Genomic DNA, 14283 nt, shown 5'->3' with positions numbered 1-14283 from the left:
AGTACCCTGTTACGCTTAGATGCTGTAAACAAGAAGATTGTCTGTGGTCCAAAGAATATGCCTTTGAAGTGTAAAATGACTGAACTGGTTTGAGAGGTGAGGGAGGAGGGGCAGGAGAGGACAGAATGAGAGAGAGAGAGACCGATTTAGGAAAGCGTTTCAAAAATCAGCTTAGTAATACAGTTCTGTCACTTCAGCTTTACTCTATCATGTTATCCGCAATAACTAATTTGGTTTGCTCTGCATGTGCATAGCTTTTCTTTCAACACTGAAATTTTAACAGCACCATCATTGCCTCCACGCATTCACGTTTTACTCCAGTGCTTGCGGATTAGGTTAATTCAACAGGTCAGTAGAACTTCTCCATATTTTCAGTTCCTCGCAAACTTGGTGCCTGATTTTTCTCCCCGCACAGACCTCCTTAAAAGTCAATAGGAGTTGTGCTGTTACTCAAAAAAAAAAAAAAAAAAAAAAAAAAGTTTAATTGCAAGCTTTTGTGCTCTTTTTATCTTAATATCTGTAAATCTTTTCTAATTAGTAAGATAAACAAATTGTTAGATCAGAATGCTTACACTAGTGAATGCAATCAGTTGCAGGCAATATTAGCCTATTTACTGGTAGGTTTTTTTTAATGTGTTTGCATGTTTATCTATATATATATTTGAGTGTATCAGTAAATAAAATAAAGTTATATAGGACCAATAAGGCCACAGGAAGTAGTAATAGTCAAAATGAAGTTTAATACAATCAGAATTTTGGCTCGTTTTTAACCTTAGCACTTTAACCTGCTAAAACTAATTAATCTTGTAGAGAAAAGGTGAAATCAGCTCTGGTGTAGTGATGTATGTTCCTAACATCTCAGTCAGGATTTGGACCCCATTTTGGATCAGTGACAAACCTCAGCAATTGTGATGTGAGATTAAAAAAAGAAAAAAAGAAAAAAGCTCAGTTACAACAAATTAGTATCAGAATTTGTAAGAAATTTAATATGCTGTCAAGCAAAGAGGCTTAATATGACTTAAATTTGTGGACTTAGGCTTGTCGACTTACAAGCTGCTTACATGCTTGTTAAGCAAGTGCTGAAGTTGGTTCATACGTAAAAGTAGCAGCGGTCACAGGCCAAGGGCTTCACGTTGGAGGTGAGCTGGAACTGAAGAGTACGTTCAGCCCTCTGTCTCTCTCGCTCCCTGTCTCTCCCCCTGGCCTTTTTCTTTGGTACTAAATTTAAAAATGAATCAGTGTTAAAGAATTATGCTTCTTTGAGCAGCAGCCTTCTAGCCAAGGCCTGAACCAGGAATATAAGCTTCTGAGAAGACTGAAGTTGCTAGACATTGAATTCGAAGGAAAAATGGTATTGTATTCAAAGCCAGCGAAACATGTCTAACTAGAGGCAGAAATGGTAATGTCCGTGAATAGCTATGACTACTGCAGGGCAGTATTTGCCCTCCTGCTATGAATCCTCCTACACACTCACAACTTTGCATATTTCAACAGAAGTGTACACAGAGCAGCTTGGGTATTTTCCACATCAGTTGATCTTACCTACTGAAAGAAGATGGAGCTCCAAAAATCCTCTCTCAAAAGTACCAAATTTTCCTGAAGAAAGTTGTTGCAAGGAAGTGACTTTTATTGTTGGAGGATGTTTTTAAAGACAGCTTTTGAAAAATATGCGTGTGTATGTGTGTAGAAGCACATGCACAGCTTTTTATTTCGATTTTGGATTCCAGGTGTGTTTCACAGAATCCAGAAGGTTGTTTCTCCTCTGTCAATATTTGTGACCAGTTAATGATCAATCTCTTGACCTCATGGCTGTTCCTGGTGTACATCCAAATCTTTCTTCTGTCTTCCCTTAAAAAAAAAAGAAAAGAAAAAAGTGAGTATAATTGCATGGGTTTCTGTAAAATTGAATGTATTCTGGGTCCTGTGTTTTTGGAAGATGACACAAATAGCAGAGAGAGAACTACTGTCAAACCCTGGCAAAATTATCTAACCTGTGAAAATTATATGAAGAAGTACAAACTTCCCTCTCATAATATTTACTGCCAGGTATGTGATGGATAGTTTCCTAATTAAAATTCTAGCATATGGTCTTATTTAATAAGATGGTCAGTAATTACACAACAGCCACTATCATTAGAAACAACTGGCTGAAGTGTGCGGCTCCGACCTCAGCCTGGGATCCTTCACAGTTTAAACAAGGCTGTCAGGGGAGCTGGCTTCTGCTCAGTTTGGGCCTGACCCATGCCTGTCCTATTAATCAGAGCTTTGCTATTATTCCTGTGGGCTTTGGATCAGACCCTGTGCCACTGTCTTGAGCTGTGTCAATCTGTACACATTGCCTTGTGAACTATTGGGATTCCTGTTGTAGTCTGCATCATCAGTGGTATTGGAGAAAGAAAGGAAATCAGATCAAAATGAATCCAGTACAATTTGTTCTTTCTCCTGTCTTTTGTCCTCTTGCTTCTACTTCTGTCTCTTTTTTGCTCTCTACTTGACCCTTGTTGCCTTTGTGACAATATACCAGTTTCACTCTCCTTTTCCCCCTGAAGGTGAGCAGCAGGAGGCCAGAGGCTTCTGAACACTCACAAAAATGGAGAGAGGTTCCTCGCTTGTGATGTTTCTCCTACTAATGTGCTCCATCGACAGCAGCTGTCCATTTTCACATGCAGGTAGGTACTTCTGGATTACATTTTTAACTTAAGTGTCTTTTAGTGAGCGTCTTGGCGTTCAAACTGAAACCACATTCTTTTTCTGAACACAAACTCCTGAGAGTTCAAGCAGCACTTCCTGAAACGCACAAGAGAAAAATGAGTATTCATTTATATTTGGGAAAGAAATCACCATTCTTAACTTCCTACTTAGACCACTATCTATCCTCTTGACGACTCTTCTCTTTGTGACATTGGAACCAAAATTCAAATTACTTTTGCAAGGCCATGTTTTCAAATTTGGGAAACTAAAATTAGGCACTTCGGGCATGTTTTCTAGGGACCTTATGTTGATTTTACTACTACTATACAAGTTTTGTAAATGACTTCAAAGCACTTTAGAACAGAGTGCAAGAATGTAAGGGATAATCTGGCCCTCCTTGCAGAGGGAGGAAGAGTAAAGATAGCAGAAGTGACATCTGCAAACCAGAAGGCTTTACAATAGGCATAGCCTCTATATGGTGGTACTTACAATAGGTATATCCCTTAAAGATGACCCCAGAACTCAAGAACTGATAATGGGCAACTTCACTGATGTGAGTGAAATGTGTTTTCCCCCATTACCAGACAGTAGGATCTGTCCAAAGCTTTTCTCAGCTAAGAGTTATTGTGAGCTGTTTCTAATTGCCTAGAAGTGAAGCAATTTAATATTATTTGAGAATTTCAGTGATATAGATACTCATTCTGCAGCTGCAAAGAACTCTATGCCGTTATGGTCCATCTGCAAAAGTGGGTTCTTTGTGAGAGAGTTTTGACTTGTGTCTAGGGCACTAAACTGTGAGTAGGAAAACAGAGGGCTGTTAAATGGCCGATGTATGAATTATTAGTAAGTTATGACAGATTTACAAAATGAGCTTTCTCTTTGAATGCTTCTTAGCAGTATTTTTTCACAAGCTTTCTTTCAGGTGGAAGGGCTGTGGATGTAGGGCCATTCTTCTGGAAATCTAACAAAAAGGCAAAAATCTCCTTCTTGAAATAGTGGCTCAGGGCTCAATTCAGTCCCTACGCGTAAGTGTCCAGAGGTGTTTGAGATGGCGCGTTGTAACCATACATCCACAAGGGCTGAGAGAGAGAGAGAGGACAGGAGCTACAGTGCCCCCAGGTCCTTCTGGAACCACAGCTGGGGGCCGAGCCAGGTACCCTGTGGCATCTCAGATGTCACTAGAAACGTGGGTGGGCAACTGAATTAAACTTGTTCCATCACTGCGGAAATGTGCACATTCCTTTTCCTTCAGCGCATACTGGCTGAAGAGTCCCTGGGGCACTGTGCTTCAGCTAGAGATGCCGTATGAAGGACTCGCTATCAACAGAAATGGCAGCACCAGGAGGTATACAACATCATTGTCATAGTCCCTCTGCTGGCCACTCCTCCCTTAACTTACAGACAGTCATAGCTCTTAGGACATTGCAGTAGGAGGGCAGATTCCTTAGTGAAGCCAGATAGAGATGAAGGAAACAAGTACAAAACTGACACTGTATTTTTCTTCTTCTTCTGAACTGGTGTCTGTCTTACTGTGTCCGCAGTAGCTACCTGCAATGGGTCTCTATTCCTGAGACTCTAAAAAAGGCTGGCTGACAGCAGATACCAACCAAATCTCTGGTTTCAGCCAGGACAACTAGTAATCATTGTGAATCAGGAAAGAGTAAGGCAGAAAAAATTTAACCAACCTCCACGGAAGAAGCTGCAATACTCAAGAGTCTTGTGGCATAAAATACTATTCATGCACTAGTCTGTAAGTCTCAGTAATGAACCACCAGGTTCTTCCTTCCACATGTGATGGAACACACTGGAACAAGGCGTCCGGATTCCTCGAAAAAATGGCGCGCAAGTGTGAAGTTCCCAGACTATGGGAGCTGCGCTGTCCTCCGGGATCTCTTCCCAAGACACAGCCAATGCCACCGGTACTGTGACAGTGCTCATCAACAACCACAGCTTGAGCATAATGGCACAGACTTTGGGAATTGTCTAAGTACAATAGAAGATTTTTCTTGTAAGAGTGATGAAATCTTTAATAATGTAATATATTTTTATGGATAGTTGTAGCTTCCTAAGTTTTAAACCCTTTCTTAAGTTCTAAACCCTTTCTAAAGGAAAAAGCAATCTAAGAATATTCAGTATTATTTCATACAATAAATCTTTAATTACCGTGCCGGTCATTGGCACCATTAAAAAAAACCTCTATTTCAAACTGATGAATTTTGATTTTTTTTTAAGTGAACTAGTCTTTTGATCCACTAAAATAGCTTAAAGTAGTAATGCCTTTTGTTAGAACAAAGACTAATTTAATTTCCCTTTGGATGGCTTAAATAGATTTTTTCCCCCTTCTTTATCTTATTTATCCAACTGAAAGCATACATGACTGTTACTGTAACTGTGTTTTTTTGTTGTCCTCCAACATGATTAACTGTTCAATTTTGTCTATCTAGTGTTTATGAGAAAAGATAAAGCACACGAGGTGCTGAAAGTCCATAAACGTGCCAACTATTTTCTGGAAGAGATTTGTCCAGGGAACTTGGAGAGAGAATGCATTGAAGAAAAGTGTTCTTTTGAGGAGGCCAGGGAGATTTTCCATTCACAGGAGAAAACGGTGAGAAACTTTATTTTTAGGAAAAAGAAAGTTAATAGTCACTGAGATCCAAGAAATTGCTCTCAACCAGAAGTTCCACTGACAGATAAAGCATATGCTCTAACTTCAAGTGATTTAACAATAGTAAAAATATTCTACCCTTTTTATTTGTGTTTTTACTCTAAACTCCAACTATTAATTAGCTATGAAGACACAATGCAGAAAAGGTGGAGGCTTAAGTTAGTTTTTGGCAGAATGTGAGCATGAAGTAGAATAAATAAGCTGGATGAACTTGCCGGTGGATGTTCTCATCTCAATATAATACTGTCTTATTCTGGATTTATATGATCACTCGCATGATAGTTCTGAAAAAAAGCAGTAATTCTGCTTAAGCAGAAATATTAGTCAAACAAGAGGTCTTACGACTTTCAAATTTAGGAAAAGCTGAACAGGGGTTTGGAACTGCAATTTTAAATAGAGGTGTCTAATTTCTCTTGTACTACCCCTAAGTTACCCCTAAGATGTCTACATTATAGCAGGTAGTGCAGTGCAGTAGAAATGGCTCCTCGGAGTGGAGCACTTGGTGTTGAGGTGCTTTAAGCTGGTGCCATGCACCCCTTACTGGCAGCTGAGCATTTGGGGATCTAATCTTTCAGTTTATTTATATCCCAATACACTCCAGTTCACAGTCTGTGACTGGTCCATGCTGCACACCAAAATGTGCTGCATGGTGATGATCAGAAGATTTGCTTCAAGAATATATTTCATGGGTCTAACCTAAATTAAATTTACCTGCACCCTAACAAACCTGTTTCTTTTTAAATACGTTGAGTAACCAGTATGACTGCTTACTGACTGTTTTCTTCATTTGTGATCTCTTTTTGCAGATGGAGTTTTGGTTCAATTACAAAGGTAGGTTAGAAGAAGTCATTTGTTCAGCTGTTTCTTCTGTTCTTGCTGGGTGCAAAGAGCTATGTGAAAGCTTAAAGCTGGGCTTCTCTAAATTCCTGGAATTACAGTATGCCTCTTTCCTTCCTATTAGGTTTAAATCCATGTAATACAAATCCCTGTAAGAATGGTGGAGTCTGCAAAGTAAGACAGTACAATTACTTCTGCATGTGCCCCCCAAGATTTGGAGGAGATAACTGTGAAAGAGGTGAGTACAGGAACACACACATTAAATTGCATCTTGACGGATTAAAGCTGGAAATTGTTCCTTGTACACTTGAGCTAAACCTTTGCACGATCTTTTCACTGAGGCTATCAACGCTGACTTTGTCTGTCTGATATGTCACTGGTCTGTTGTTCAGGGTTAATACATTAGAACATTGTTTTTATATGTGATGTGCTTGGGCACCACCATCCTAGAACGGGAATCATGTAGTGACAGTGGCTGTAGCTACTCCTAGCTCTGCTGTGCTGAGAAAGAGGGCGGCATCGCCCTCTGTTATGTGGAAGCAACTCGGTTCTGGACTCTCGTGCTGGCCGTCTCCTCTCTGCCCTCCAAGAAAGGATAGGGGATTACTTTTTATCACTTTAAGGTAGAGTGCTAACAAATCTAGTAACTCCTGCCACAGAAGCTTCTGCTGGAACTCCTTCATGCTGAGGCCCTATTCTCTTTTTAATTTTATATTGATTAAATGCATCAAACTTATTAGCCAAAGCTTAGTGTAAACAAACAATTCTATGTTTGTGTTTCAATGCATAAATGATGAAAAATGAAACAGAAAATCTCCATATCCCTTATTGGATCCCTGGCCCTCTGAAATACTGTCTCCAGCTTGCAAGTAAAAATGAGGCATGAAATTACAGCAAAAACAAAACTGAGGTGGAAACTGAGAATCAGGAGTAATTTTTTTCCCTAGGTTTATTTTTACCAACATTTTTACAGTGAAGCAATTAGTCTTGGTTTTTTTGTTGTTTTTTTTTTTAATGCAACAATACATGAAACAGCTCTGACAATTTCTGGCAGACTTGGCCACCCACCAAAGAAACTTAGTATTTTAAATCTGCTCTGATGCAAGAGATAAGACTTGCAAAAGGACCAAAAATGGATGCATTTAGAAGTGTGTGCTCTTCTCACCTGTGCTCTGTAGGCAAAAGGCCTAGATCTCAACTATGGACTCAAGGCAAAGCTGGCAAATATAAAATGCTAGAAAAAGGAAGACTAAGATATAAAGTAAGGCCATGTGCTTGGTTTGTTGCAAATCATGCTTGGTTTTCTGGAACTGTAAGAGCTAATTTCCTCTCTTCCCATGCCACATTACTGCAGTTTTTTTTTTTTCCTACTCTCTGTCATAATTTCTTTCATATAATGACAGCTGTAGAAGCCGTGTGCTGCTAAGGTGTCTGTTCATAGCAGCGACCAAGCGACTGTATGTGTTTCCATTGCAGAGAAGCTGGAATGCTGGTACAAGAATGGGGGGTGCTGGCACTATTGCCAAGACACCACAAGAGCCTTTCATGTGGTGTGTTCCTGCGCAAAGGGTTACACCCTGCATGAGGATGGGAAGAAATGCGTGCAATCAGGTAAAGTGTTCAGCTCAAGAGTGACTGCAGGTAAAGAGCAGTTTTGCAGGCACTGTCTTCTCTTTGTTGTAACTTGGACTTGATGTATAGGGGAAAAAAAAAAGCTAAGATGCTTTTCCATCAGCTGTTTCCCTGATCCAGTGCCCCCATGAGCAGATACTGGGCAAAGGCGCAGCAGTACATAGTCCGCGATGGGGCAGGTGGCAGCACAGACTTAGATCAACTTACTTGTAATTGAGTCACACCTCAATTTTAGGAGGAGAGGGTCCTGACCTCATCCCCAGTTTCTTTAAAACTTTGTGTTAGGGCATCCTGTCACAACGGGAGCTCTAGGAGTGGAGTCCTTCGACCTGATGAGCTTGTCTTGCTTGGCAGGCTGCTCCCATCGTAGCCAGCCACAGCTGATGGCTGTGGTTCAGAAAAGGCACACTCGTGTGCTGTGTTTCCCAGGAGTTAGCTCTGGGCACCCTGAGCAGGGGCTTTTGGGGGCAGTGGTTGGACATCACAATGGCAATGCTTTTGCTGGGATCCAAAGTACAAGGTCTGAAGCTCATTGCTGATAGAAAAAAAAAAGTTTTTAAGTAATACACTATATAATGCACTCTAAGCTCAAAGCTTTTCCTCCCCCTAGCACCATTTCCATGTGGACTCATTAAAGTCAGACGTGCTTTGGAACAAGAGCCCCTGGGGCAGACAGTGGTACCGAGAGGCCTGCAAGACATGGAGAACAATGTTACTGAGTGGCATGAGAGCGTGGAGGGCACTGTTAGCCAAAAGGAGATGGATGCCGCCATGGAGACCAAGTCATTAGAGGATGCTGTTGGGCAAAGCAAGATCATGGAGGGCGACTCTGGGCAAAACGAGTTGGCAGAAGATGCTTCCAGCTGGAACAAGACAACGGTGGCGGCTGTTAAACAGACCAAGATGGGGGATGGTGCTGCTGGGCAGAAGGAGGGTGTCCCTGAGCACAGCGAGACAGTGGAGGGGACCACCAGGCCTAACACAACCGGGAGAGGCAAGAGTAGACGGTATGAGCAGACGGTGGACGCTACATGGCAGAATGCAACAACAGAAGCCACTGCCAGGCAGAACGAAACAGTGGAAAATGCTGCTGGGCAAAACGAAACCGCTGAGAGCACTGCTGGCCTGAACGAAATATGGGCAATTCAAAACGGGCATGCCGATCGTCTTCAGAGCAGTGATGGGGAAAATGTTTCAGTCACGCCTCAGTACACTCAGCTAAACATCACTACTTCAGAACATGGCAATTCCAGAATAACCGGAGGAACCTTTTGTCACCGTGGACATTGCCCCTGGCAGGTAATACTTTCCTTCAAGTCTGGCCATAAATACTACACCTGAATTTGGGGGTTGGGGGGGGGGGGTTGTTTTTTTTAACTTTAGCACTGATTAGCTCTGTGGAACAAAGCCTTCACTAAGGTGTGGGGTTTTTTTTTTTTTTTTTTTCTCCTCCCCTCCTTTTTTCCCCAAGGCCAGAGCAATTCAAGCAAGTACCACACACATTTCTCAAACTCCTGTAGGTCTTGCCTCATGAGCTGTATCTTAGCTGCCTTTGTTCAGCATTCTTCCCCATATCCTAGACTGTACAGGCTTTTATGAGCTCAAGCTTAATACGTTCTCTCTTAAGTACACAAATCAGCTCTTTTCCTGATTTGTAAATCAGGGGTTGTCATTTCTGAATGGTCTGGTGAAAGGCTATGCTTCTGCTTCCTTTGGGAATGACTGGTAATACTGTCAGAAAAATTCTCCTGCGAGCAGGAGTGACCACCTTTGGAATACTGAACTTTTCAGACGTATTACAGGTAGGAAGATAAAACTGAGGGAGGGGCAAGTAGGAGAATCTCCCTGAAGTATTCCCATTATTTTCACACTTGTGTATTTTTTGTCCCTATGTGTAATTAGTTTTTGCTTATTATTTATATTCCCTTCATTTCTTTAGGGTACTACTATTGTTTCTGGGCTGAAACATCTCACCTTATTTTTGATCTATTTTATTTTCACATGGCCTTTCCAAAAGCACAGGGCATGAGGTATTTCACAGATGGAAAATAATAAGCTGAACCTAGCTGGGCAAGTGTGCACTTGCAAGCTGAAGTGTAACTACTGCTATTTATTAGATGCGTTTCTGACACCCTGTGCACCTCCACTAAGAGCTCCAACAACCTTCCCTTGAAGCAGATGAGACTGCATTTTGGGGTAGTAGAGGGGACTAGAGGCTGAATGCTTCCTCACCTCTACAGTCTCTTCTTGAAATACAAAACATTTTGATCAAGGAAGTTCTAAAGTTACATTACATCAGGCAACTTACTTACAGTAGAAAAACTTGCTTTTTTTTTTTAAAAAAAAAAGCCTTTTGCAAATCTTTTCCCTTTTAGTTCTTCCTAACCTCAGATGCAGTTGCAAGATAATTTGTTTGTTTTGCTACTTTTCAGTGTCTCATTCTAATACTACAGGATAGAATTAGAACTGTTAATAGTACACTGAAAGCTCTTTTTTGCACAAATTATTTTACACAGAATTAAGTCAATCTGGCCTATGTAAAACATGTTATTTCTCCAGCCACTGCACCAGTGTAAGACTCAGACCTGCTAAGGATGGTGTCTTAGGTTGTTTTTTTTTTTCCCCCCACTTTTTAAAATTGCTTCTTCTATTTTAACTTCACTAATTTGCAGAGTACCAACTTATTTTTCCTTGGCATTAACAAATGTTATATGAGGTGCAGGGATAAGTTTAATTAAGAGATGCTGAGGCATTAATGGAGCATATCCTTCTGCTTCATGAACTTCTAGCACTAAGTGTAATAGCAAGAGATTTCTTTTTTTTTTTTTTTTTTTTGAACTTTTTCTCCATTTTTTTGGTAGATCATTCCAAAGTTTATTACCAAAAAAAAAAAAAAAAAAAAAAAAGAGTAACAATCAATTTTCCTGCATCTCCACTCTTGCTTCCACTCTCACTTGACAACTGGAAACATTCCAAAAGCTTTTCTAGTCATTGTTCATAAAGACAAACACTGCTGCTCTATTTTCAGTTTCCTGGTTCAGATTACTGCACACCTGCCCAGCTGTTTTAACACCTGTATGCTATAGGAAGTATTTCTTGTGTTAATGATGGTTTTCCCCTCCCACTCCTCAAAATGAAAAACTGGAAACCACATTTAAAAAATCACAGATCATACTTGTTTCCCTAGACCAATGTCTGTCATTTTAGTTCTGTTCCTGTTTGACTCTGTCAAGCTCCGTTCATCGTATACTCTGCTCCCTTGTCAGCTGTATGATCACTTCATATGATTACCTTCTTAAGCAACATCCTCTTTGATTGTTGCAATGTAGTGATTATCTCTAAAACTATCATGTTATTTTTCAAGATACAGAGCCTGCAACTGACCAGAGATTAACTTACAGTATACATACCTGTTCATAACAGATCAGTGGTAACACCACTTTGTTCCTGTTCTTTCATACAGGTTTTGATCCGAAGTAGCAGAGATATTGGTTTCTGTGGAGGGAGTTTAATCAGCAGTCGCTGGGTGATCACTGCTGCTCATTGCCTTGATCTTGTTAGACCACACCATATTACTGTAGGTGAGTACCTTTCTTACATTGTTGGGTTTTTTTAATAAACATAGACATAATTTATTATTTAAAATACTCTGTACTGTATATTAACACAGTAAGGCATGGTTGAGAAATAAACAGATGCATCCAACCAGATTCAGATTATAAAACTCTTCAATTTCTAGACAACAGTTAAGTATAAAAGGGCTCCAGCTGTTCCCTTTTCTTTCCATGAAGAAACAAAAGTGTAAGGCACAGATTTACCTTTCCGGTCTCCCCTGTCTACAAACTCATTGTGCATGGTGACTGAGCAATGGAACTTCTCCAAGGGAGGACTGCTGTAGCTGGCTGACCGTCTACACTGAAGTCAGTTTTGTTTTTTCATTGACTTTAAGATTAGATTCCTGCCGAGCTACTGCTTAGGCAGTGCCTGTAATTGCTGCAGAGCAGAAAGCCCATCTCACTTGTAGTGTATGACAGCACAGCTTACAAGGGCAGGAATTAGAACCCCTTGAAACAAGAACGGTGCAATAAATAAATACAACCTTATGCTTGAAACCTCGGGGGGGGGGGGGAGAATGAGAGTAGCAAATGCAATACAGCACTGAGTAACTGAAACAATTCTTCAGCCTTAATATTGGCCGCATGTTACTGCTTATTTCATATTCCTGAGAGGGAAAAAACAGCCCCATGCAACCTTAGACAAACTGTTCAAAATACAGTGCGTACTAAAAAGCATTAACAGTATTCATGTTAAAATCTCTGCAAACAGGAATCCATAATCTCTGTAGATGGCTATTCATCCATTCAGCAACTTTCTTTTATTACTCCCTTAAAAAGAAAACAGATCAGCTTGATATGCAGGATTATATCATCTGCAGCATGAGAAATTATTTTTACAGCTTATGATTTATTTTGATCTGTGCCTTAAAATGAAAGGTCAAAGCACTGATTCACTCTAATCCTGCTTCCCGCTGAAAATACTGTAGAAGTTATTCACAGTTCTCTAACATCTTAATTTGTCATGACTACAGGAGATTTTGACAAGTATCAACGAGAAATGAAAGAACAGAAGATTGACGTGGAACGGAGCTGGACGCATCCACACTACGACTCCAATAACTACAATAGTGACATTGCCTTGTTATACTTGAGCAGCGACGTTATTTTTAATGAGTACGCAATCCCCATTTGCCTTCCTAGCCCCAACCTTGCAACCCTGCTAACTGAAGAAGGAAAAGTAGGGATGGTAAGTGGATGGGGTGCCACTCACCCCCGAGGTGCTGCTCTGCGCTTCCTCATGAAAGTCCAGTTGCCCATTGTAAGCATGGACGCGTGCCAGCGGTCAACAGACAAACTGGTTACTGATAACATGTTCTGTGCCGGCTACGAGGCTGAAACTGCGGACGCCTGCAAAGGGGACAGTGGCAGCCCTTTTGCAGTGTCTTACCGCAACACTTGGTTTCTCTTAGGGATTGTCAGCTGGGGTGAAGGCTGTGCTGAAAAAGGAAAGTATGGTGTGTATACGCGTGTTGCCAATTACATTCCATGGATTAAAGAGGTTGTTGAAAGTGTACCAGACTCTGAAAAGATTTTACATTAACTATTCCTAAGACCATTTTTAAAAACAGGGAAAACTGTAATGTAACCGGTTTCAGTCTGAGACACTATTCAGTTCCTGTCCTTAATAGTATAAAACCATACTTACCTTTAAAGAAATTTTTGAGCCTTTGTTTACCATAATTGCTGAATTTTCATTAAAGTATTACTGAGCAAAATACTTGTGTACAATACAGAACTATTCTGCAATAACAAAGGAGGCAAACTTTTAACTCCTCTTTGATGTACAGATCCAACTGCAACGGGTACTTCAGAGAGAAAAAATAAATCACTGCTTCTCAAGCCTGTATTCACATCACAGACTAGCAGTCTTGCATGTGAATTAATTACTCAAAAAAGCAAGTGCTTTTCTAGTAGTGTTGTCCCTCCTCTAGTTATGAAACAAAATTCAGTTTACTAAATAGAAATGTTTTCAGATACTAAAAGTTAATGTTTGAATAGCATCTGGAATTACAAACTGCACTGGATAAAAGGGCTAGAAGAGGGAATGCTCCCAGCTGCAGCTGAAGAAACATAAAAGGATGGTATGATAGAAATCTGAAAGAGAAGTAATTATAGTAAGGGGAGGGAAAGAAGAAAAAAAAAAAAGGAAACTGCATTTTGGAGCTTGCAGAAAAACCACATCTCAGCCTAATCACAGAAATTGTTAAAAAAAAAAAATCTTTAAAAATCTTGCTGTTTAAATCATACTCATGTAAAGAGAAAGCTTTAAATACCCTGAGCAGGAGAAGTTCTGCCCTTTAAAGAAATCCAGACTGCTGTGACAAATGGACAGAGTCCCAGCAGCGCTCCTCCGGGTGCAGCTCTGTGCCAGCTGCTGGCGAGGGAAGGCAGGAATAGGGGCTACCTGTCCCTCCCCTACCCGCCCCAACCACCACCCTGCCTCAGCCCAGGCTGCCCATGTACTATAAAAATGGACCTACCAAACAGTTACAGCTGCAGAAGTAGCAAAAGACAAAACTGTCCATTTTTCCACACTTTTCTAATTAAAAAAAAGTAAGAAAAACTTTATTCTGAGGACTCCCTATAGCATACATAATGTGTCACAGTGTTTTTTTTGGGGGGGGGGGGGAGCAATGCAGACATGAAATGTTGGTGAACACACTTAAAAACAGTGAGGAAACAACTTTTCCATCATCCTAAAGCAAAGGGATGATTGATGACGGGTGCATAGCTTCCAGCTAGCCAGCCCTTTATGAGGTTGGTTGCCTACACGTCATGAGAAAGTTCACATACCCTTTCAAGACAGTACTCAATGACAAAAATACAGCTGAAACAAAATAA

The 14283-nt window shown here is 40.6% G+C and overlaps 1 protein-coding gene across 1 annotated transcript; it reads left to right on the top strand.

The window, feature by feature from the left end:
• Positions 1-47: 47 nt before the first annotated feature.
• Positions 48-13086, top strand: LOC135329184 (coagulation factor IX-like). Its single transcript, XM_064516999.1, has 9 exons — positions 48-1873; positions 2550-2669; positions 5136-5296; positions 6163-6187; positions 6318-6431; positions 7670-7804; positions 8436-9124; positions 11289-11406; positions 12414-13086. Exons 2-9 carry the CDS (start codon positions 2591-2593, stop codon positions 12980-12982), a joined length of 1890 nt encoding a protein of 629 aa, XP_064373069.1. The 5' UTR covers positions 48-1873; positions 2550-2590; the 3' UTR covers positions 12983-13086.
• The last annotated feature ends 1197 nt before the right edge of the window (positions 13087-14283 follow it).

This window comes from Dromaius novaehollandiae, chromosome 9, assembly GCF_036370855.1.
Source record: "Dromaius novaehollandiae isolate bDroNov1 chromosome 9, bDroNov1.hap1, whole genome shotgun sequence".
Taxonomy (NCBI): Eukaryota; Metazoa; Chordata; class Aves; order Casuariiformes; family Dromaiidae; genus Dromaius; species Dromaius novaehollandiae.
Note: the sequence above shows the minus strand (reverse complement) of the source record. Positions and strands in the feature narration are given on the sequence as shown.